The following is a 25,849-nucleotide window of genomic DNA, read 5'->3' as shown; positions in this document are numbered from 1 at the left end:
ATATTCTTCCTTTTCAAGACCAAATAACATTCTATTGAATGAATAGATCACATTTTACTTACCATTCATTTGTTGATGGACACTTGGGTTGCTTCCACGTTTTAGCTTTTGTGAATAATACTGCTATATGAGGATGAGCATAGAAATATTTCTTTCAGACTTGCTTTTATTCTTTTTATATACCCAGAAGTGGAATTGCTAGATCATATGGTAATTCTGTTTTTAATTTTTTAGGGACCACTGTACTGTTTTCTGCAGTGGCTGTACAGTGTTGCATTTCTACCAATAGTGTTCAAGTATTCCAGTTTCTCCACACCCTCATCAACACTTTCTTTCTGTTTTGTTTTGTTTGTTACAGCAGCCATCCTAATGGCTATGAGGGGCTCTCTCACTGGAGTTTTTGTTTGCATTTCTGTAGTGATTAGTGACGCTGAGCATCTTTTCATGTGCTTATTTTTATATCATTTTTGGAGAAATGTCCTTTGCCCATTTTTTAATTGGGTTGTTTGTTTCTTTATTATTAAGTTTTTGGAGTTCTTTGTTATAATCTGGATAGTAATCCCCTATCAGATATATGATTTGCAGATATTTTTTCCCATTCCATGGATTTTTTACTGTGTTGATATAGTCTTTTGGTACATAAAATTTTTAAATTTTCATGAAGTCCAGTTTGCCTATTTTTTCTTTTGTTGCTTTTGCCTTTGGCACCATACTCAAGAAATCATTGCCAGGATGCCTGGGTGGCTCATATGGTTAAGCATCTGCCTTTGGCTCAGGTCATGATCTCCAGGTCCTGGGATCAAGCCCCATGTTGGGCTCCCAGCTCATCAGGGAATCTGCTTCTCCCTCTCCCTTTGCCTCTCCCTCCACTGTGCTCTCTCCCTCTCTCTCTCTACAAATGAATAAATAAAATCTTAAAAAAAAAATCATTGCCAAATCTACTCAATAAGCTCTGCTTTATTATAAGAGTTTATAGTTTTAGGTCTTAGAAAGTCTTCAGTTAATTTTTGTATATGGTGTTGGGTGAGGGTCTGGCTTTGTTTTTTTTGCTTGTGGATATCCATTTTCCCAGCACCATTTGTTGAAAAGATGGTCCTTTCTCCATTGAATAGTCTTAGCAGCCTGTCAGAAATCTCTTTGGTTGAAAGTCAAAAAAACCTTTGACCATATATGCAAGGGCTTACTTCTGGATTCTCTTTTCTATTCTGTTGGTCCATATGTCTGTCTTTATACTAGTATCACACTACTTTGAGTACCATAGCTTTGTAGTAAGTTTTGAAATCAGAATGTGTGAATCATCCAATTTTGATCTTTTTCAACATTGTTTTGGCTATCCGAGGTCCCTTGAGATTTCATATAAATTTTAGGATAAGTTTTTCTGATTGTGCAAAAAATGAAAAAGGAGTTGTAATTTTTGACCAGGTAGGTGAATATTTGGTGATTTATTCATTTAAAAGATACAGCATTTTGAGAGTAGAAATTCAGGTCTTCAGCCAAGTGTTATAACTTGCCAAATAATTTGTTTATGATATTTCTTGCTGTTATGAATGGCATTTCCCTCCTTACTCTTTCTACTTGGTAACTGTTGATATTTATGTAAGTCATTGATATATTAGACTTATTTTCTCTCAGAAAGTTGGCTTTTCATAGATAGCATTTCATTAGATAGCTTTTCATGCCCTTTTGCCCTTACTTTAATTTTGTCAAACATTGATCTTGCCAACTCCCCTTTTTTATTATATTTGTGTGGCATATTAACAGGTAGATAGAGCTGCTATACTTGGGCCTGTTATTTTACTTTAATCCCTTCTGGGTCATTGGTTTTTAGGTATTTCTCCTAATCATATTTGAGTTTTATTTTATAAACCAATCTGAATCTTTCTCCTTTTAATAGATGAGTCTATTACTGTATTGTTTAGTGAGATGTTTGATCCTTTGTTGTGGTTTTTTTTTCTATGTTTTTTGAAGCTTTAAAAAATTATGTCTAAATGTTTATTTTTACTGCTGATAATTGGAAAGGTACACAGTCTCGTTTTAACAGAGGATGGTTTACAAGACTTTGATTAACATGCTTTAATATGTGTTTTTGGTTTATTGATTTAAGCAATAAAAGTCATTGACTTCTAGGGTTAAAGATGTTGAATTTCACATGTTTATACCCTCCTGCCTCTTCATCTCCCTATTTTCAGACATTGGTTAGTTTATTTGGAGGTTTTTGCCTGAGAATTCTTTTCTTATACTGGGGCATTGAGTGTGTGTTAGTCTGCATATCTTTTAAGAATTAAACCAATTGGGGCGCCTGGGTGGCTCAGTGGGTTGAGCCTCTGCCTTCAGCTCAGATCATGATCTCAGGATCCTGGGATCAAGTCCTGCGTTGGGCTCCCTGCTCAGCAGGAAGCCTGCTTCCCTCTCTCTCTGCCTGCCTCTCTGCCTACTTGTGATCGCTCTCTGTCAAATAAATAAAACCTTAAAAAAAAAAAGAATTAAATTATTTGGATTTTGTTTTATATTAAGTGGATTCAATGCTCACTGTTGGTCTTTTCGTGCCATGGGCCTGCCATTCTGTCTTATTTTATATCAGCTATTAATAGAATGAATTATATCATCACATAAATTTTGCTCTATGTATTAGCAATAGTATTATTTGAATCCACAAATTGATTGTTCATCCCAAACCTTCCCTTCCCTCAGTCTTCCCCATTTTGAGAAGCAGTTAGCAAAGCAAATATCTAGGTGTTGTCCTTCGGATTTCTTTCTTTTATTTGTATTCCAGAGTCAGTCTGTTAGCAGGTGTCTTCAGCTCTACCTCTGAATGTGTCCTGCATCTGTCTACTACTCTTTATTGCCTTTTCTACCCTCCTAGTCTCCCTATTTCCTCTCCCACACCTCCCATCTGCTACCATCTAGTTGCCACAAAGCCACCAGACTGATCTTTATAAAATATAAATCAGATCATAGTGCTCTCCTGCTTCAAGCCTACCTGAAGCTTTCAAGTCACTTAGAATAATACTCACACTTTTAACATTGCTTATAAAACCCTACATGATTTGCTTTGTCTGCGTCTCTAAACTCATCATGTAACTTTTCCCCTTCTCTCCTCTGCTTTCATTTTCTTTTTATTTCAACAGTCCAAGATTAAACTAACCCTTCATTCTACCTGAAGTACAATTTTACATTATCTTTTGAACAAAAGGCTTCTGATCATTCACATTTCAGCTTAAAAGTCATGTCCTCAGAGAGACTGATTTCTGACTACCTAATTTAAAGTAGCTATTCAAGCCCTTGTTATTTTAGTTCTCTGAAATAAAATGTATATGTTTATGTATGTATATGTATTTGTATAATATAAATTTGTAATGGTTTCTCTTGACTTATATTTCAGCATCTGAAACAATATAATACAGCACAGTAGACACTCAATAAATAGTCTTTGTACAAATGAATATAATGAATGTCTTTCTTTTGCCATTGAATAAGAATGACCATTTGACTAAATCTATAACTATTTGTATCACACATTCTTCCACCCTCAAAAATCTGTAGACATTTTCTTCATGTATAGTGTTAGGGAAAACTGTAAGGCCGTCTTGGCATTTTTCCTCTGCAGGTCTTGCTGCTTCTGCCTGATTGTGGCACTAATACTACTTACCTACAATAAGCTGTGATATTCAGAAAATAAGACCTTAATATTTACTATATCTTCAGATTTCAATTCATGGTTATTAGTAATTGTAATTTTAGTAAATTTATTAAGTAGCAACTATAAGTTTTTCTTATACTTTAAATATATATACTTTTTTCCATTTTATTTTATTTTATTTCTTTTCGGTGTTCCAGTATGCACTGTTTAAGCACCACACACAGTGCTCCATGCAATACATGCCATCCATAATACCCACCACCAGGCTCACCCAACCCTCCACTCCCCTCCCCTCCCCTCCAAAACCCTCAGTATACTTTTCATTTTAGTAAATAGTTTCATTTATTTTTATTATCTCTCCTTTAGAATTTGAGGAATTGATCTTCTGGTTGTGACAGTGATTTAATTCCTTTGGGTTGTTTCATTACATCTTATTCATGGATTTTTCCTTTTGTATTTTGCCTCTTAAAAAAAAATGTTTTTCTGTTGACCATAGATTTTTATATCTTTTTTTTTTTTTTTAAGCATTTTCAGTAAAGCCAAAGTAGGTGGTGTTTTTCACATTTTTGGAACAGGCTTAAGGGAATGATTAGGTAAAAAAATATGATGGTATGCTAATGAATTTTCCCAACATTCAGTTCAGATACTTCAAATAATTCTGGAGACAGCTATATTTCAGAAATGAATTCTTAACTGTACTCAGCAGCTTTTAAAAAAATCGTCTAAAGCCAGTATAATACGAAAGTGCTTCCTTGTATTGATTTAACAGATGAGCTGGTTTAGAATTATATTTAGACATGAAAAGATAATTATTTGCCAATATGACTTAGAAAAAGCCTTGTGGGGAACCTGGGTGGCTCAGTGGGTTAAAGCCTCTGCTTTTGGCTCAGGTCATGATCCCAGGGTCCTGGGATCGAGTCCCGCATCGGGCTCTCTGCTCAGCAGGGAGCCTGCTTCCTCCTCTCTCTCTTGGCCTGCCTCTCTGCCTACTTGTGATCTCTGTCTGTCAAATAAATAAATAAAATCTTTAAAAAAAAAAAAAAAAAAAAAAGCCTTGTGTCTGGTAAAACATAAACAAGACTTTTAAGTAAATGTTATCCCAGCTGTAAACTCAATAGTACTTTTCCCCAGGTAAAAATAGATTATTAAAGTTTATACTAATTGTACAGTCCTGAATTTTATTATAGACTTACCTCACAATTTAATCTTAAAGATTATTGTATTTATAATATATTATATTTATGTAATAATATATTTAAAATTTCACTAAAACAGATTGCTTTTGCAACTCTAATACTCATAAAAATTCTAAATGAAACTTAGAGTTAAAAATAAAAATAAATTAGCACAGAGAATTTTTTTTTAATTAGCCACAAAAATAAAAGAAAAAGAAAATGTCAGCATTCTTTCCTATGTCTCTGTATTTTTGCTGCCCTTCATATACACAGGCAAATAATTATTTTTAAGAATGATTAAGTCATCTATATCTTGTTTTTATACTAGATACTTAACTAAATATGCATACGATCTTACAAATGGTGACATTCAAATAAAGTTGGGCTTCCTAGTGATTAGTATTGAAAATAAACAATACTGATGATACCATTTTGATATTTTAGTTTCATTTTCCATCTCTTTGTTCAGACATAAGGACTGCCCTAGAAAAGCAGGCAGATATTATGATGATGCATGTCACCATCTTTTCCTTTCTGTGCCTGAATTGCAGCCTTCCCTCTAACTCATTTTACAGATGCTCATTTTGCTCAACAAGTCTGTAGCTAGTGGCAGCCAACAGCCAGAAGAGAAGCAAGATTCCCGGGAAAGCTGATCATCAGAATCCTACTTTCCTTACCCATTTTCTTCTCCCATTATTACCCCTCTTTCCTGGCAAAACTAAGGATGGTATTTTCAAGTTATGCACATGATAGTTTGTTAAAAACTGTAAAGAACTCACACTAGTGAAAAGAACCCCAAACAGTCTGATTTAAAAATGGGCATAGGTTCCGAGTAGACAGTTTTCCAAAGAAGACATCCAAGTGGCCAATAGACACATGAAAAGATGCTCAGCATCACTCATCATCAGGGAAATGCAGATCAAAACTACAATGAGCCATAAGAATGGCTTTTATCAAAAAAAAAAAAAAAAAGAATGGCTCTTATCAAAAAGACAAGAAGTAAGTGGGGACATGGGGAAAATTTTTACAATAGCCAAGATACATATATATGAAGTGTCTGTCCATGGATGAGTGGATAGAGATGTGTATATATGTAAAAATAGAATGCAGCCCTGCCGTTTGTGACAACATGGATGGATTTAGAGGACATTATGCTAAGTGAAATAAGTCAGAGAAAGACAAATGCCATATGATTTCACTTACATGTGGACTCCAAATAAAAACAAAAACCAAGTTAATAGATACAGAGAACAAACTGGTGGTTGCCAGAGGGTGTTGGGTGGGGGTAGGTGAAATGGGTAAAGGGAGTCAAAAGATACAAAATTCCAGGTATAAATCATGGGGATGTAATGTACAGCATGGTGACTCTAGTTAGCAATACTTTATTGCATACGTGAAAGCTGCTAAGAGAATAAATCTTAAAAATTCTCATCACAAGAAAAAAAATTTTGTAATTACTGACAAACAGTAACTAGACGTATTGTGGTGATCATTTTACAATATAGACAAATATCAAATCATTATTCCTACATCTGAAACTAATATAATGTTGTATGTCAGTTACACCTCAATTGAAAACAAAACCATGAGCTTTGCTTATAAGGATGGGATTTAATAAAATCATTACCCATGGTGATTAATGTGGTATGCCTTGTGTGCTTGTTTTTTAAAATGCTGAATTAGAAATGTTCATGAATAATTCAGCATTTTTAAGTAAAATAACAAGTTAAATGTATTTCATTGATTTAGACAGTTTTCAAAATGAATAGGAATCTGTATCTTTGGATGTTTAAAGCTTTTCTCAGTTACTTCCATTTTATTTTATTTTATTTATTTGAGAGAGAGAACGTTTAAGGGAGGGTACGGGGAGAGGGAGAAGCAGACTCCCTGCTGAGCGTCAGGAAGCAGGACAGATATGTGGGTCTCAGTCCCAGGACCTGGAGATCACTGACGTGAGCCAAAGGCAGATGCTTAACTGACTGAGCCAACCAACCACCCCTCAGTTTTGTTTTATAATACTTCATCTTATTTGCTGGAAGTATAAACAGAGAAAGTAAATTTTTAAAAAGCCAAAATGTATATAAAGATTTAAGCAACCATTAATTTGCCTTGTTAATGTTCTTGAAAGAAATCCCAAAGTAGGAGCTTTGGCCAAATAGGTCACATGTCAGGTATTCTGGGTAAGTGCTTGTTCTTGCTTTTTTAGTATTTAACTTCTATTTCAAAATCTAAGAATTTTGATTTTTCAAAATAATCTGTGAAATAAAGTATAAAGTTAATATTACTTAGGTAAAATAAGTATCCTGCCTTCTTTATTTGGAAGGTTCACATCTGAAATGGTGGAAAAGTTAAGGTCACAAGTGCCCACCAGTGGTTTTTTTTTTTTAATTGGCTTTAAACAATAGGTACAGAAAGCTAATAAAGCCTAAATAGACATTTTCTGACATTTTATAGGTAAAAATCACTTTGTTATCCTAAGGTATTCAGTTTCAGTTAGATCCCAGTTTGTTTCTTGAACACAAGATAACACTGAAATGAAGATACTTTTTGTTTCTGTGTAATTTAAAAGGTGAACTTCAATGTCTGATTCTAAATTAGTGAGTTTAAAACTGATAGGAATTTTCTCTGTAGATGAATTTTCAGAATCTAAGCTAGGCATCCCAAAGAAAATGTTTTGTTAGAAATGACTGTTCTATTTACATTCTGTGTTCATTTTGCTCAGTGGAAAAAACTCATATTTCCTTATTACCAACAAAAACAATCAAATCAACAAGACATTTGAAAATTATCTGACAGAATATTTAACATTGAGTTAATTGGTTTTCTGGAAATGATACTGTTAATGTATTATCTGTATAGTAAAATGAGTTTTTCCCTTTGTTATCTCTCTTTAATGTTGATTTCATTTCATAAACTTCAGAAATATATTCAGTACCAAAAGTACTAGTACCAAAAAAAAAGTGCTCTTCCTTTAAAAAAAAAAAAAAAGCTCTTCCTGTCACTAAGTTGTTACAAATATTAATTAAAAGAGCTACTTTTTGCATTGTAATTTTATTGTAAATGATACCACAGTTTTTAGGTTACTGGATTTTTATTTTCAAAACATATATTTGAAAACAGTAAATTGTAAAACTTGAATATCCACCCATAGTGAAATGGTTAAATAAATTAGGCTATATTCACAGAACTTTAAATTATTTTTATTATGGTAAAAGTTAATTACCTGTTATTAAGCTTTACTGTCTTAACCATTTTTAAGCTTATAGTTTAGTGATGTTAAACATATTTACATTGTTGTGAAACAGATCTCTGGAACTTTTTCATCTTGTAGAACTGTAAGTCCATATCTCTTAAACAGCAATTCCCTTTCTCCCTTTCCCTCAGCCCTTGGTAACCACCATCTACTTTTTATATATATATAAACTTGATTGCTTAAGTTACCTCCTATAATTTGTCCTTTTGTGAGTGGTTTATTTTACTCAGCATAATATCCTCAAGGTTTATCCATGTTTTGGATATATATCTAGATTAAGGATTAGTAATCATATGGTAGTAAATTTTTAATTTTTGAGGAACTGCCTTTCTGTTTTCCATAATGATTGTACCATTCTACAGTACGACCAACAGTGCAGAAGGGTTTCAACTTCTCCATGTCTCCACTAGCACTTGTTATTCTGGTTTTTTTTATAATAGCTTTCCTAATGGGTGTAAGGTGATAGCTTGTGGTTTTGTTTTGCATTTCTTGGATGGTTAGTGATGTGGAGCATCTTTTTATATGCTTCTTGCCATTTACATATCCTATTTGGAGATATACCTACTCAAGTCTTGGCCATGTTTTAATTGTTTTTTTATCTTTTGTTGTTGGGTTGAGGAATTCTTTATATATTTTGGATATTAACCACTTATCAGATACATAGTTTGCGCATATTTTCTCCCATTCCACATGTTGTCATTTCTCTCTGTTGATTATGTCTTTTTTTTTTTTTTAAGATTTTATTTATTTATTTGGCAGAGAGAAATCACAAGTAGGCAGAGAGGCAGGCAGAGAGAGAGGGGGAAGCAGGCTCCCTGCTGAGCAGAGAGTCAGATGCGGGGCTGGATCCCAGGACCCTGAGATCATGACCTGAGCCGAAGGCAGAGGCTTAACCCACTGAGCCACCCAGGCGCCCCTGATTATGTCCCTTGATGAAAAAAAAAATTTAAGTTTGACATAGTCCCAATTATCTATTTTTACCTTCATTGGCTTGTGTGTTTGGTGCCATATCTAAGAAATCATTGCCAAATCCAAAGTTAGGAAGTTTTTGTCTAAGAGTTTTATAATTTTGAGTCTTACATTTAGATCTTTAATTCATTTTGAGTTAATTTTTGTACATGTATAGTATAAGATAAGGGTCCATCTCCATTCTTTTATATGAAAATATTCCGTTTTCCTAAGATTGTTTGTTGAAATGACTATCTTTTTCTTGTTGAGCGGTCTTGACACCCTTGTCAAAGATAATTTGATCATAATTGTGTGGGTTTATTTTTGGGCTCAACTCTATACTATTGATATATGTGTTTTTATAGAAATAGCATGCTGTTTTGATTACTATGGCTTTGTGATGTGTTTCAAAATCTGGGAATATGAATCTTCCAAATCTGTTCTTTTTCAAAATTATTTGGGGTTCCTTGAGGTTCCAAATGAGTTTTAGGATGATTTTTTTCTATTTCTCCAGAAGATGCTATTGGGATTTTGATACATAAAGGTTATGTTGAATCTGTAGATTGCTTTGGGTATTTTATTGACATCTTAACAATAGTAAATCATCTTATTCCTGATCATGGGATGTGCCACCCAGGCCACCCAGGCATTTCCCTTCTGCCTTTTAATTTTAAGTAGGCTTCATGCCCAGTGTGGAACCCTGTGCGGGGCTTGAACTCGTGACTCTGAGATTAAGACCTCAGCTGAAATTATCACATGCTCAACTGACTAGCCACCCAGTCACCCTAGAAAAGGCTATTTCTGATCTGGCCTTCTAATTCCTGGCTCATCCAGTCTTTTAACCACTGTTCTGGTTCACTTTACAAACACTGGGCTTCTCTCTGTTTTCTAATGTGCCAGACACACTCTTGCTGTAAAACTTTTATATTTGCTGTTCCCTGTGCCTAGAATGCTATTCCCTTGGGGATCCATTTGACCTGCTCCCTCACTACATTCATCTGTTTGCTCAGACATCACCTTATCAGGAAGACTTTTCTGACCCTTCAGTCTTATGTAAAGTAGCGCTTAGCTCCATCATTCTCTGTTCCCAAACCCTGGTTAATTAACTTTTCTTCTTAGCACTTATAGTACTTCACATGTATATTCATTTGTTTTACTTTCTGACGTCCACACAGAGAGCAAGTGCTTTGTCTATTTTTGTTTGTTTTTTTCACTAATACATCCCCAGTGCCTGACAGGATCAGCACCCAGTAAATGTGACCTGCCTGCCTCACTTCATAGTGCTAGTATTACTTTCATACCAAAACCAAAGGCAGTCCAAAATAACTGTAGACCAGTGTCTCTCATAAACAGATAAAAAAACTCTCCACAAGATACTAGAAAACTAGATCTTAAGGACATTTTGAAGAGGATATCCAGGGGCTTGCAAAGGCTTTAGTAGTAGGAGGTACATTCTCTCTCTGTTTGTTGGTCTAATTTAACTTGATGACTTTGGCTTTCCTTTTCTTGAGTAGATGTTACAGTAGTGGTTTCTAAATTTACTGTGTTTAGTGTTGTTTTTTGCTTCATGCATAAAGCAAAGACAATAGAGAATGAGATTCTTCTGTAGTAAATGTAAATGACCAGCAATTAGATGACAGATGACAGAGAGAAATGAGTAAGAAGATTAAGGAAGATAGATGTATTTATGAAAAAGATTGCCTGATATGGAATTAACTGTCAGGATGAGACAGAAATTATATATATGCATGTTCCTTGCCCTCTTTCCTTCCTGCCATCCAAAGCGGTTAAGGAAGGGACTGTAAAATATATATATTCTATATATATATATATTTTTTTTTTTTTTTTAAATCAAACCATTACGTATATCAGTAGCCAAGAGTTAAATCTGTCTTGACAGGTTTGTTCTCCAAAACAAAGAATGGAGATGCGTAATATTGAAGTGGAATGGTTATGTCAATATAAATAGCTGTTGTTACAAACTGTTTATAAACCAGGTACTTATAACTCAGAAAATACTTATCCAAACAGAATTATTTAAAACAGTGTTTCTGAAACTTGCCTGATCTTAGGAATCCCCTGAAGATTCTGATTCAGAAAGCATAAACTGAGCCTAACAAAAGTGTCATTAACACAAATAGAAAGTTCAAAGAGAAAATTGGTTCTTAAGGAAAGATATTGGTACTACAAGACATCTGGTTGGAAATAACAGGTACTTAGTCAAAACTGCGAATATGGGGTTCTGTATTTCTCAGCTAGTCTCATCCTTATATTGTGTAAGCATGAAGAATGAAACTTCTCTTTTTTGAGGAAATAAACTCCTCAAAACCCATTGATATGTGAACAACAGAGCTGGAACCTGTAAGCCTGAGGCTTCGGAACCTAGTGGATTTTAAGCTTTTTCTCAAAAGAAAACAGTAGTCTGTCATCCCCCAACCAGAAAAATAAAGTGAACCCAAATTTAGATCATTTTGAAGAAGCTGATGTAACCCATCAAAGAATAGTTACATCTGTAATGAATAACTGTATTTAGTTTCTCTGCCTTTCAGGATAGACTACAAAAATATTATCTTTATATAAGTCTATTCCATGGTACAGTTTCAATTCAAAGATGAGTCTACCCACTTTGGATTAAAGCTTAAGACAATGGTGAAACATATATAAAGAATATATTCAAAACTGGAGTTTATTCACAAAGTAAAGTATATCGAAGAAGGCGCAGTACCCAGACATCTGAGTTATTAAAGAGCTGTTCTTGTGAACTCTAGCTTCCAGCTACCGCTGTAGAAAACTGTTGCTCAGTCTCACCAGGACCCCACCTTTTCTGGCAGAAACCTCATGTAGCTTCTGCTAGAACCACGGTTGTGGGGTGCGTCTCCAGCTAAATTTACCCAGAAAGTAGTGGTTTGTTATATTAATTCAGCCCTATTGTTGGCTTTTAAAGGTCAGTTTAAGCATGTAGATACCATTTGAAGTTAACATCATTTGTGAAGTTACTCCTGTGAGAAAGTCTGATTTGGAAGAGACTAAATCCCAGACTAAACTGGAACATTTTTCAGCACAGCTCTGATAGGACTTTTGTGTACATTTAAAAGTGACAGTAGGCTAAAATCCAAAGAATAGCATAAATTAACAAAGTTAGGTAATTCTTTATTCTTCTTTTCCTTTGTAATTCAGGGCTTCCTGGTAAAGTGAAGGATAGGCTAGAATCTAGCCCCCTTGTTGGAGATTAGCTGAATAAATCAGTTTTAATGCCATAATGGAAAAGGCTCAGGTAGAGGAGTAAGATAAGGAGAAACGGTATTCTGGTATCCAGGACTGGACAAAGAAAGCCTCTACACCTAGGTGGGCAAGCCTTCTACTCTAACTTGCAGGAACTACTCCCTACTTGTGCATAAACTGATAATGGGACACATAGATCATCATCTTTTGGGGTTATCTCCATTGAATTCCTTCTACTGGCAGACAGTTAAGAAATATTTTTTTATGAGTGAAATCTTGCCTTTTACAACAACATGAATGTATCTAGAGAGTATAATACTAAGCAAAATAAGTCAGAGAAAGATACCATATGATTTCACTCATATGTGGAATTTAAGAAACAAAACAAATGAACAAAGAAACAGAAAACCATACTCTTTAAACTACAGAAGATAAACTGGTGGCTACCAGAGCGGGGAAGGTGAGGGGATGGGTGAAATAGGTGAAGGGGGATTGAGGACACTTATAATGAGCACTGAGTAATGAATAGAATTGTTGAATCACTGTTGTATTCCTAAAACTAATATAGACAGTTAACATATGTTAACTAACTGGAATTAAAATAAAAACTGAACACCCCCCCAAAAAAAGACTACTATACAAAATGAAGTTTGATGATGACAATACCTTTTTAGGTGGTATTCCTATAATAACCATGAAATTCCCATAACTAACAAATATTTCATTTCAATATAACTTTTCCTTGTTAAACAACTTTCAGACAGGTTTGTAATAAACAAAGTAGAAAATACAAGCAAAAAGAAGCAAAATTACTTTTAATTTTACCACCCAGACATAAACATTATATAAGTTTTCTGAGACATTTTTTTCTGTATACATATGTACTTATATGTAAGACATCCCTTTTTTACTCAATATGTCATGAACATATTTTCATATAAAAGTGTTTTAACTGTATTATATGTATAACTGTACTATAAGTTATTTATTTATATTTTAAAGATTTTATTTATTTATTTGAGAAAGAGAGCATGAGTGGTGGGGAGAGGCAGAGGGAGAGGGAGAAACCGACTCCCTTCTGAGCAGGGAGCCCGATGTAGGGCTCCTTCTGAGGACCCTGAGATAGATGATCTGTGCCAAAGGCCGGTGCTTTATTGACTGAGCCACCCAGGTGCCCCCCACCTTTTTTTTTTTAAGATTGTATTTATTTATTTGAGAGAGAGTGCAAGTGGTGGGGAGAGGCAGAGGGACCATACGTTATTTAATCGTTCATTTTTAAGTCACATTGTATAAAACATTTATCTCTGTGCAGTCTCCTTCAGAAAAAAAAATTTTTTTTAAGAGTTTATTTATTTGACAGAGAGACAGTGAGAGAGGGAACACAAGCAGGGAGAGAGGAAGAAAGAAGAGCAGACTCCCCACAGAGCAGAGAGCCCAACACAGGGCTTGATCCCATGAGCCCAAGGCAGAGGCTTAATGACTGAGTGACTCAGGTGCTCCTAGGAAAAAAAAAATTTAAGTGACGTTTTGAGTTAAAAGATTTTATTTTTAAGGCTTCTGTGTTTTAGAAAGAATGTATCAGTTTATATTCTCACCGAGATATTAAGAGTATCTAATTCCTCATCTCTAACATTTATTGTAAAGTTTTCCTTCCATTTTCCCGTGATTCAAAATATAACGTGGTGTCTAAGTTTTATCATTTTGTTTTTCAGGAGATGATTTTTCTTTGATTCAACAAGAAATATTTATGGTTAAAGAATGTAAACACTGCAACATTGTTGCCTACTTTGGGAGCTATCTCAGGTAAAGAAAAAAAAAATCTGCTCTCCTTGTATTTTATATTTCTTTACTACCACTCTCCCTTCTTTTCATGTAATTGCTGTTACATATAAATTTTTAAAGTTATATTAAGTTTTCTCGGGTTTTCTTACTGTCTCCCCGGCTATATTAATGACACCTCGTTTATGCAGTTATATCTTATCTGGCAATAAATATTACAAATGATTACAAATAAGTGTTTTAGCTTATAAAAGTGGTTATATTCCAAACCATTTAAGATGGTAAGTTACTATGCTTTTCTGTATCTGGAAGACTCCGCCAGGGCAATTTCCTGTAGACCCTGTAATCCATTCTAAACCTTGGTGTACTGAAGAGGGAAAACCTTCAGAGTATTCAGTGATTAAGAATTAACTAGCTAATATAATTTTCTTTCTCTTTCATATTAGTCGGGAAAAACTGTGGATTTGTATGGAATACTGTGGTGGTGGATCACTTCAAGATATTTACCATGGTACTGTCAATTTGACTTTACATTTTAAAACTGACTTTGATTTTAATATTGTTGTTTTTATGATTTATGGTTAACCACAGATATTGGTAGGTAGATACATTGTTTTACATTGTTCCATTCTGCTCCTATAGTATTATTGTGTAAAAGAAATCTAAACTTTATTTTTGTTGGTAATCCAGTTAAATTTGCTGAAACCTGAACTGAGAAATCTAAGAGTTCTTGTACAATCCAAATTTTACTTTTTAGATACAGTCTCTAGGAAATCTTATGTAGCCTCTAGGAAAGTATGTTATATATAATTGAAACTGCCTCAACTTCCTTGTAAATAAGAATTGAAATACAAAGGTTAACTCTCATGTAAAAGAAATTGTGTATCTATTTTAAAAATCATTTAACCTAAGAAAGCAGTATAATTGTTGCTATATTTTTGTGTTAAAAATATATAATTTTTAAACATTTGAAGTATTTTTTTAAACATTTGAAGTATTTTTTAAACATTTGAAGTATTTTTTATTGAGCATTCTGTTAGGTGGTTAGGTTATTTTCTGAGTTGAATTGGATTTTACTATTTAGAAATAATCTTCATTTTGGCTGTACAATTTAGCTTCCAATTTGTTTTGTTGTTGACAATTTCCTGGTTTTCTAGAGTTTTTGAGACTAAACAGAGATCCTTATAAAACAGTTTTTCTTTTCTTTAACTGAATATGGAATAGTAAAACTCCCATTGCAACTTTGCTTTGCATCATTTATTAAGAATTATGTGAAATACTTTCAAACATTTCTGTGCAGAAATCTTTATATTGACAGCCTTATCAAATTTCAGTCATCAAGTTTATAAAATACAACCATAGTAAGTGTAAAAATAAGTGCTAATCAAGTTCAAATAATATTTGTAGCTTGCAAGATCAGATTTTTAAAATAACCGATAGAGGGGCAGCTGGGTGGCTCAGTCGTTAAGCGTCTGCCTTCGGCTCAGGTCATGATCCCAGTGTCCTGGGATCAAGCCCCGCGTCAGGCTCCCTGCTCGGCAGGAAGCCTGCTTCTTTCTCTCCCACTTCCCCTGCTTGTGTTCCTCTCTCTCTGTGTCTCTCTGTCAAATAAATAAACAAAAATCTTTAAAATAACCGGTAGAGCAATTGTTAAATAAACTATGTTGCACCTATAATATGGAATACTATGCAGTGTTTAAAAAGATGAAGTAGCTCCATTTATACTGACCTGGATATATCTCTCCAAGGCCTCTTTTTAAATGGAAAAAGTGGATCAAGAAAAAATATGTATAGCATAATCAGTCACATTTAGACTTTTAAAAATATAATTTTTTTAATGTTAACTTTTTTTTTAGATTTTATTTATTTATTTGACACAGAGAGACAGAGAGAGCAGAAGTAGGCAGAGCAGCCGGCAGAGGGAGAGGGAGAAGCAGGCTCTCTGCTGATCAGGGAGCCCGATGTGGAGCTCGATCTCAGGACCCTGGGATCATGATCTGAGCCAAAGGCAGCCACTTAACCAATTGAGCCACCCAGGCATCCTAAAAATATAATTTTTTATATTCACATTATGTATGATTCAATGCACAGCAAAATGAAAGGATATGTACCAAATTGATAAGTCATTACTTCTATGGGAGGATAAGGTAGACTCATAAGTAAAATTTTGAATTATAATAAAAATATACTGATGTATTATTTAATTATAAATTAATAAGTATAATAATAATCTAATTTTGTCACATAACCCATGACAGAAAAATAGTTGTGACTGATATCTAAACTCTGGACACTGCCTCTTTTTATTTAAATAATATTACACCGCATAAATATTAAAAATATATAAAATATTGCCGAGAGTTTTTAAAACAAGACTGAGAGGCACCTGGGTGGCTCAGTCGTTTAAGTGTCTGCCTTCAGCTCAAGTCATGATCCCTGAGTCCTGGGATCGAGGCCCAAGTTGGACTCCCTGCTCAGGAGAGATTCTGCTTCTCCTTCTCTTTCTGCTCCTTTTCCCTGCTTACTGCTTGTGCTTGCACACACTCTCTCTCTCAAATAAATAAATAAAATCTTTAAAAAATAAGAGTAAATCCCATTTAAAAAAAAATTTTTTTTTTAAGTTTTATTTTCTTGGGCGCTGGGTGGCTCAGTGGGTTAAGCCTCTGCTTTCGGCTCAGGTCATGATCTCAGGGTCCTGGGATCAAGTTCTGCATTGGGCTCTCTGCTCCACAGGGAGCCTGCTTCCTCCTGCCTCTCTGCCTACTTGTGATCTCTGTCTGTCAAGTAAATAAATAAAATCTTTAAAAAAAAAAGTTTTATTTTCTTAAATACTAGTCATTTCTTATGTATCCTATCATACTAGAATTAGTCTTCTCTTTATCCTATTGTTGATTTTAAAGAATTATTGGCAAAAACTCTATACCATTCAATTTAAAATTCCTTTATATGATTTTGTGAAGAATTATGATTATTTATATGAAAAGTTTTCATACAATTATAATTTTTATTCACACTTTTACAGATAGAACTCAAGAATATGGATAAATAAAACTATATAGCTGGCATTTTTTAAATAAGTTTTTTAAATTAATTGAAACAATTGTTTTAAGACATCAATCTTATTTATGAAATTTCTACTTAATATTTTTAGACCAGATATTTGTTGAATCAAATTGAATCCAAGAAGTATCCATCCCTGTATATTGTATACAAGATAGCATAGTAAACAAGAATATCTACACTTACAATAAACTGTTAATAAGATGGTGTCCCTTAAAAAAAAAAAAAAGATGGCTTCCCTTATTTTATTATTCCATCAAGTTGCTAAATATCAAAATTTTGTGTTCCTGTGTGGATGTAGATAGCCAGTGATTAAAATATGCAGTAAAATATTTCTCTTAAAGGAAGGTTATGTATAAGTACCTAATTTGGTTTCACTGTCACCAAACACCACCCCAGATTTCAAATATTCTCATGGTATTGCAAAACTTTTTTTTAAGAGAGAGAGAAAGAGAGAGAGAATGAGGAGGGGGAGGGGCAGAGGGAGAGAGCTCCACGGAGCCCAACACAGGGCTTAATCTCAGACCCTAAGATCATGACCTAAGCCAAAACCAAGAGTCCCACGCTTAACCAACTGAGCCACCCAGTCATCCCTGAAAGGCATATTTTTTGTGTCTGTTACTTAACAAAAGGATTTTATATTTCATAATAGAGACCTGGTTGTCAGAAGTGACCTTGGGGTGCCTTGGTGACTCAGTCAGTTAATCATCTGACTCTTGATTTCTGCTCAGGTCATGATCTCATGGTCACGGGATCAAGGTTGCCTCCCCCAACTCCCCGCCCCATGGGGCTCCAGGCTCCAGAGTCTGCTTAAGAGTCTCCCTCCCTGTCCCTCTGCCCCTCCTCCCAAGCACACATGAGCTCGATCTCTCTTTCAAATAAATTTTAAAAAGAAGGGGCACCTGGGTGGTGCAGTTGGTTAAGCCTCTGACTCTTGGTTTCAACTCAGGTCATGATCTCAGGGTTGTGAGATTGAGACCCACATCGGGCTCTGCACTTAGTGCAGAGTATGCTTGAGATTCTCTCTCCCTTTGGCCCTCCTGCTCATGCTCTCTCTCTCTCTCTCTGTCTCTCTAAAATAAATTAATAAATCTTAAAAAAATTAAAAGAAGATAGGGCACCTGGGTGGCTCATTTGGTTGAGTAACCACCTCTTGGTTTCAGCCCAGGTCATGATCTCTCAGGGTCTTGAGGTTATGCCCCGCCTTGGGCACTGTGCTCGGCATGGAGTCTGCTGGAGATTCTCTCTCTCTCTACCCTTCCCCTGCTCACACACTCTCTCTCTCCCTAAAATAAAAATAAATAAAATCTTAAAAAAAGAAAAAAAAAGAAGAAGAAGTTATCCGGATACTTAGGTAAGGTTCTGGATCAAGCCTTCCTGTTTTAAAAAATATAGCAAAGAAGAATTCTAAAGAAATAATATCTTGACTTTTAATAAAGTATATATTGCCTTTCAATTTATTTCAACAATTGATCTCTTATGGTTCTCTACTTCTTTTTATAACTGTAATTAATTATGTATGTTTATCTCATTTCTTGGCTTTATTTTAGAAAAATTGTTCAGAATTAAGATCATGTCTATTGTTTTCTATAGAATGTCCTATGATGCCTAGTACTGTGCTTTGCACATAGTGAATGCTTATATTTTCACTGACCGAAGTTGTTATAGAGTAAATCTTCCATTTTTAAAGTAAATTTTGAAGTTCTCAACTTTACTTTCTTTTTGTTTCCTGATTACAAGAATAATGTATGCTCGTGTTGAGAAGTCACCCAATGATATGTACAGAAGTTTTATAATAGTTTGTCATTTTTAAGGTAGACTGTTTTTAATCTGTTATATTGAAATGTATAACAATGTGGTCTCTCTTTTTTCCTAGTTACTGGGCCATTATCAGAATTGCAAATAGCCTATGTATGCAGAGAAACTTTACAGGTAATACATTTGCTTATGTGGATAGAAAGGCAGTTCTAGTTTCACAATTGAAAACTATAAAATGATGATCTGCCCTAAAGAAAAAGAGTAAACCAAATGATTTTTCTGTTAACCTCTCATATTGTAATTCTGTAAGCCTGCTTCTTTATTTCTGAATGAGTCACAGGAATTCATTTAAACTGATGCTGGTTTAAACAGCGGTGATGTCTCGTGTTCCATTTTGTCAAGCTTGGTCCTCAGTTGCTGCAGAGCTAAGGAAAGCCACAGGTGTGAATTGGTTTTTGTGAATGAATCACCAAACTTCTCAATTGTAACAAGTTGTCTTTCCCTTTAAGTTTTATGACAGTAGAAGGAATCCTTTTGCATAAAACATGAAGTCTTTTACTGTTTCTCCCAAAATGAGAATAAATTAGCAAACCATAACCCAGAATGTTATCTGGAACTTCTAGTTCTATGTGATTATTAATAAGTATTATTGATAGCAGAACCCCATTTTATAGTTTTGGTCAGCATTATATTAAATCAGAAGTTTCTTTACTTCTTTCAGAAGCTGTGAGAGCTTTTAGTGTGTTTAACCAGATTGTAACCCTTTAATAAAGTGTAGAGTATGCAGCATTTCTCCCAATGTAGTTATTTTTTAGTGCCTCGAAAAACTAGCAAATAATTTTGTTCATATCCTTTAAAGCATTTAAATTCGGAATTAAGTAGTAGTGATTACATTTTTTATTTTGGTAATTTACAACTGATAATTGTTAATTAATGCTTCTATCCCTACATTTCCTAGGTCTTGTACTTTGCTTACAAGTAAAATTGATGTTCTGTATGTTATTTTTCCGTATTTTAGAAACTGGGAGATTGACTTAAGAGAAAACTCTAATTTCTAAGAGTTGGTTTCCTCATGCTTTAGAAGACATACCATGTCAAATCTGAGTGTTAACTATACAAAAGTAAATTCATCATATATATATATATATATATATATATTCTGTGATAGTCTCGTAACTTAGATATCTAATCTACTTTTTGTATTCACATAAAATACAAAACTAATCAGACATCATAGCAGAGAATTGTTCACAGATTCTTTTTTTAATTTTAATTTCCCGAGGTCACTGCTTTAAGTAATGGATAGAGTACTAAATGGTAGTAAAAAAGAAAACGAAAACTTGAATTTGCATTTTGACCCTGGTATATGACTAACAATCTTTTTATGGTTCTAATTCCTCAAGTATAAAATGATCATTGGTAAGGATGCCCTCCTAATGCCCATCTAATTAGTAAGATGCCCTTCCTAATCTACCAAGAATAGTTCCAATTTTGAAATTCTATTATGCTGACAAACTTCCACCTTTGGTGTGTATTGACAGATGAATGGAGAAGGCATAGTGTATATATACAGTGGAATATTATTCAATCATAAAAAAGAAGAAAATCTTGTCATTTGTGACAACATATTTGAACGTAGGACATTATACTGAGTGAAATAAACCAGACACTAGAGACAAAGACTGCATAAGTCACTTATATATAGAACTAAAACAGTTGAACTTACAAATGTAGAGAGTGGAATGAATGATGGCTACCAGGAGCTTGGGGGTCAGGGACGAGAAATGCAGAGATGTTGGTTAGACTATAAAGTTGCAGCCAGATAGATTGACTGATGACTAATGTACAGCATGACAATAGTTAATAATACTGTACTGAATACTGGAAATATGTTGAGAGTAAATTTCAGGTACTCTTGTTACAAAAAGAACCCAAACCAGTAACTATGAAGGGATGATATGTTAACTAGCTTGACTCAAATAATCACTTCACTGTGTATGTCTATATCAAATCATCATGCTGTACATCCTATTACAAATAATTGTTATTACATAAAATTTAAAAAAAAAACTAAGGGCAGAGATTGTCAAAATGGAAAAATGTAAGACCCAGATGCTGCCTATACTTTTATAAAAACACAAATAGTCAAAAGTAAAGAAAAAGATATATCATACTAATTATTAAAGAGGAACTTGGAGTGGCCATTATTAATATCAGACAAAGTAGACTTCAGAGCAAAGACTAACACTTCTTTAGGGCTACTTCGTCAAAGATGTAACAACCCTAAATGTTTAAGCCCCCAATAACATAGCTTCAAAATAAAAGAGCAAAAACTGAGAGAATTGTAAGGAAGATAGACACACAATTATAATCACATATACCCCTCTCACAATAATTTTGTGGAGCAAGTAGGCAGAAAATCAATACAACCAACCAGCTTGACCTAATTGACATTTCAGTCTAACAGTGTGATACATATACTTCTCAAGTACCCTTAGAGCATTTATCACGATAGACCATATTTTGAGCTATAAAATATGTCTTAATACATTTTAGAGGATTAAAGTAATACAAAGTATGTTCTCTGATCACATTGCATTAAATTAAAAATTAACAGAAATATTTCTGGAATATCTTGAAATATGTGGAAACTAAATAAAGCACTGTTAAGTAACCCATGGCTCAAAGAAGAAATTAGAAGAGAAACTAAAAAGTATTTTGAACCAAATGAAATGAAAACATAACACATGAAGATTTGGGGTATTCCCAAAGCAATACTTAGAGGGAAGTTTATAGCACTGAACAGTTCTATTAGAAAGGGAAAAAAGGTCTGAAATTAGTATCTTCAAATTCCACCTTAAGGAAAAAAAAAAAAATTCAAGGTAAGTAGAGAAAGGAAATAATAAAGAGTAGAAGTCAATGAAATAGCAGAAAAATATGAAAAAATCAATAAAACCAAAATCTGATTCTTTGAGATCAATAATCAATAAAATTGATCATCTTCTAGGAGAAAATTAAAAATAACAAATATTAGGAATGAATGTAAAGATATTACCACAGAATGTTTATATATATTCCCACAAAGAAAACTCCCAAGTCAGATCATGTAGATACATAAATTCTGCCAAACATTTAAGAAAGAAATAATGTCAATTCTACAAAAACTCTTCTAGAAAATATAGTGTAAAGAATGACTACTTCCCAAATGATTTTATGGACCAGCATTTCTCCAAAACCAAAATCAAATAATACTGCAAGAGAACAAAACTACAGACTAATAATATCCTTCATAACTACAGATACAAAACTTTAAAAGGAAAATAAGAGATTAGCAGGGGTAATACAACAACATATTTGAAAAGATAATACATCATCAATAAGTAGGGCTTATCCTAGAATGCAATTTTGATGTAATTCTCAAAAATTATTTCAAGTAATTGACCATAGTAGCAAACAAAATTAGAAAACCGTATGATCATCATAAATAAACAAAGAAAAAGTATTTAGCAAAATCTACCATTTATGCCTCATAAAGATTCTGAGCATACCCGGGGTAGAAAGGAACTTGTTCAACCTGATAAAGAACACTTATGAAAAACCTACAACTAAGTCATACTTAATGATAAAATGCTATATGTTTTTCCACCAAGATCAATTAAACAGCACAAGAATGTCTGCTCTCATCACTTCTTTTCAACATTGTACTGGAGGTTTCAGCCAGGGCAATAAGAAAAAGATGAAATAAAAGGCATCCAGATGAGAAAGTAAGAAGTAAAACTATATTCACAGACCATATAATCATTTATGTAAAAAATGGAATAGAATCTACAAAGTAGCTTCTAGAACTAATAAGTGAGGCTATAATGTTTGCAGGATTCAAGGTCCATGTACAAGATCACAATTGATCCAATGATTTCTATACCCTAGCAGCAGACAATTAGAACTTTTATAATAACAATAACAAAAAATATGACATTCTTAAGGGAATGTGTATGACAAAAGATATGTAAATCCATGCATACTAAAAGCTACAAAACTGATAAGAAAAACTAACGAAGACCTAAGCAATTGGAGAACTATACCATATTCGTGGATCAGGAGATTAAACAGTAGTTACAATGCCAGTTCTCCCCAAGTTTTGATCTATAGATTCAGTGCAATCCCAAACAAAATCCATGGAAGCACTTTTTTTGGTAGAAATTGAGAAGCTCATTCTGAAATCACTGTGGATGTACAAAGAACCTGGAATAGTCAAACAACTTTAAAAAGGAACATAAAATTTGAGAGCCAACAGCAATTCTAAGACTTATAAAACTATATTAATCAAAACATAGTGGCATTGGCATAAGAGTAGAAAAGTAGCTCACTGAACAGAATAGAAAGACCAGAATTAAATCTACACATATATGGACTGCTGATTTTTAACAAAGTTGAAAAGACAAATCAGTGAAGAAGGTAAAGACTTTTCAATAAATGTTATTGGAATAATTGGACATCCATGTGCCAACAAATGAACTTCTGTACTTCATATCATATGTAAAAACCTAGAAGTAATCATAGATCTTAATGTTAAAACCTAAAACTAGAACTGCTAGAAGGAAACAAGAGAAAATTTTGTGGTCTTGAATTAAGCAAAGCATTTTCAGGCATAACACAGAAAGCATGATCCATAAAAGAAAATCTTGGTAAATTAGACTATTCAAATTGAAAACTTCCATTCTTCTGGAGACACTGTTAAGAGAATGATGAGAGAAACTGCAGATTAGAAGATATTTGTAAAGTGTATATCTGGTCAAGAATACGATTGTATCCAGAGGATGTAAATAACTCAAAAGTCAGTAATAATAAAAACAAGAGCCCAATAGATAAATGGACAAAAGATTTGAACAGACACTTCACTGATGCTGATCGGGAAATTCCTGACCAGCATCAGTGAGGAATCTGTCACACGGGCTCTCTCCATCCCCGCTAAGGGAAGGTGACCCTGCCTGAAACAGTTTTTCTCTTGTTAATAACTTCTTGTCCCACCCTATTTCCTAGAAATTTTGTAAGACTCCTTGGAGCTCTCCTCTACTTGATAGATGGGATGCTGCCCAACTTGTGAATCGTGCTTAATAAAGTCACTTGGAGCTTCAAAAACAAACAAAAAACAAAAACCAGACACTTCACCAAAGAATGGCTAAAATTAAAAAGACTGACCATAAGAAGGTTGATGAGGATATGGATCACTGAAATTCTCATACACTGCTGGTTTCAATATAAAATGATACAGCTGCTTTGGAAAACAGTTTGGCAGTTACCTAAAAGTTTAAATTTATTACCACCATAGAATTCAGCCATTACACTGCTAGGTATTTACCTGAGGGGGGTGTAAATCATACCAATACTTGTATATGAACCTTAATGGCAACTTTATTTATAAAAGCCAAAAACTGCAAACAATCCAAATGTCTGTCACAGGTGGATGTGTAAACAAATTCTGATATATCTGTACAAAGGAGTATTACTCAAAAATAAAGAAGAATGAACTATTGATATACACATTAACAAGGAATCTCAAACTAATTATTGTGAATGAAAGGGATGAGACAAAAAAGAAAATACTATATAATTCAGTTTACATAAAACTATAGAAAATTTAAATCTGTAGTGATAGAAAATAGACCAGCATTTGTATGTAAGAGGGACTTTTGGGAGTAATGGATATGTTCATTATCTTGATTGTGGTGATGGTATTACGTAAAGTATTTCTGATTTTTATCAGAAAATGAATTTGAAATACAATAAACATTGATTATTAGTAAAAAGTAAAAAGATTTACTAATAAATGTAGGTGTCAAGTTTGCTTTTTTGCTAATGCATACTTTTTTTTTAACTTCAGGGTCTTGCCTATTTGCATACTAAGGGCAAAATGCATAGAGATATCAAAGTAAGTTCATTTAATATGCTTAAATTAATAATTTTATTGGAAGGAGTTTTATGATGCTAATTCAATAATATTTGTATTTATATTTTTGTTTTAGGGTGCAAATATTTTATTGACAGATCATGGTGATGTAAAATTAGGTATGTTATTTCAAGTTCCTCAAATTTTTTCCCAAAAAGATTGAATAAAATTAATTTTAAATGAGAATTAACATTGTACAAGCTTAATATTCATTATCAAGAACCTCAGTAATATTCATGTTTGAGCCAGTAATTATACTCCTAAGACTGTTAAGGAAGTTAGTTAATCCTAAAGAAAAAAATCTATATTCATAGAATTATTAATTATACATTATAACAGAAAAAAGTACAAACATAGGGCTAGCAATAGAAAAAACTTAAACTGGGGGGACCTGGGTGGCTCAGTTGGTGAAGCATCTGTCTCTTGATTTGGGCTCAGGTCATGATCTCAAAGTCCTGGGAAGGAGCCCCACAAAGGGGTTGGCACTCAACATGGAGCCTCCTTATCCATCTCCCTCTGTTCCTCCGCGTGCTTGTTAGCTCTCTCTCCCTCTGTCTCTCTTTCTCTCTCTCTCTCATAAATAAATTATAAAAATCTTTAAAAAAAAAAAAAAAGAAAAACTGTTAAACTATAATAAATCCACTTATGGAACATTATTCAGTCATCAACATTAATAGTTAAGGAGAATAATAGTAGATTCCCTGAGGTGTTAAATGATAAAAATGAACTATATGTATATTTAGTTTTTTACAGTCATGTGTAACAACAATAAAAAAAGTATAGAGAAAAAAAAGACTTTCTTTAATAGCACCAAAATACTACCCTAGTTGTGTTAGACTAAAAGGCATCTAGGTGGGTGGTTTATTTTTTTATCTTTTTTTCCCTAATTAACTTCAATGTGTTTATAATTAATTTTTTATTAACTTGGTTCTTTATATAGTATGTTTCATTCTGGTAAAGTGCCAAAAAATGATTTTCCTTTAATGAATGTTATAAACCAAGCAAGAAAATATTTAGGTACTCAGTTTATATACATTTCCTTAGCATTACTACTGCCTCCTTAAGGG

The 25,849-nt window shown here is 33.6% G+C and overlaps 1 protein-coding gene across 1 annotated transcript in view; it reads left to right on the top strand.

Annotated features, from left to right (window-relative positions):
* Positions 1 to 25,849, top strand: part of MAP4K5 (mitogen-activated protein kinase kinase kinase kinase 5) — a 113,146-nt gene that overhangs the window by 27,248 nt on the left and 60,049 nt on the right. Inside the window, exons 4-8 of the mRNA XM_080807907.1 lie at positions 13,951 to 14,041; positions 14,464 to 14,528; positions 18,954 to 19,009; positions 24,717 to 24,764; positions 24,859 to 24,901. Of these exons, the coding sequence (XP_080664033.1) occupies positions 13,951 to 14,041; positions 14,464 to 14,528; positions 18,954 to 19,009; positions 24,717 to 24,764; positions 24,859 to 24,901 (303 nt within the window). The remainder of the gene's footprint in view (positions 1 to 13,950; positions 14,042 to 14,463; positions 14,529 to 18,953; positions 19,010 to 24,716; positions 24,765 to 24,858; positions 24,902 to 25,849) is intronic.

The sequence above is a fragment of the Martes martes genome (genome assembly GCF_963455335.1).
Source record: "Martes martes genome assembly, chromosome: 7".
NCBI lineage: Eukaryota > Metazoa > Chordata > Mammalia > Carnivora > Mustelidae > Martes > Martes martes.
The sequence above is the reverse complement of the archived record's forward strand: the minus strand, read 5'-3'. Positions and strand labels throughout refer to the sequence as shown.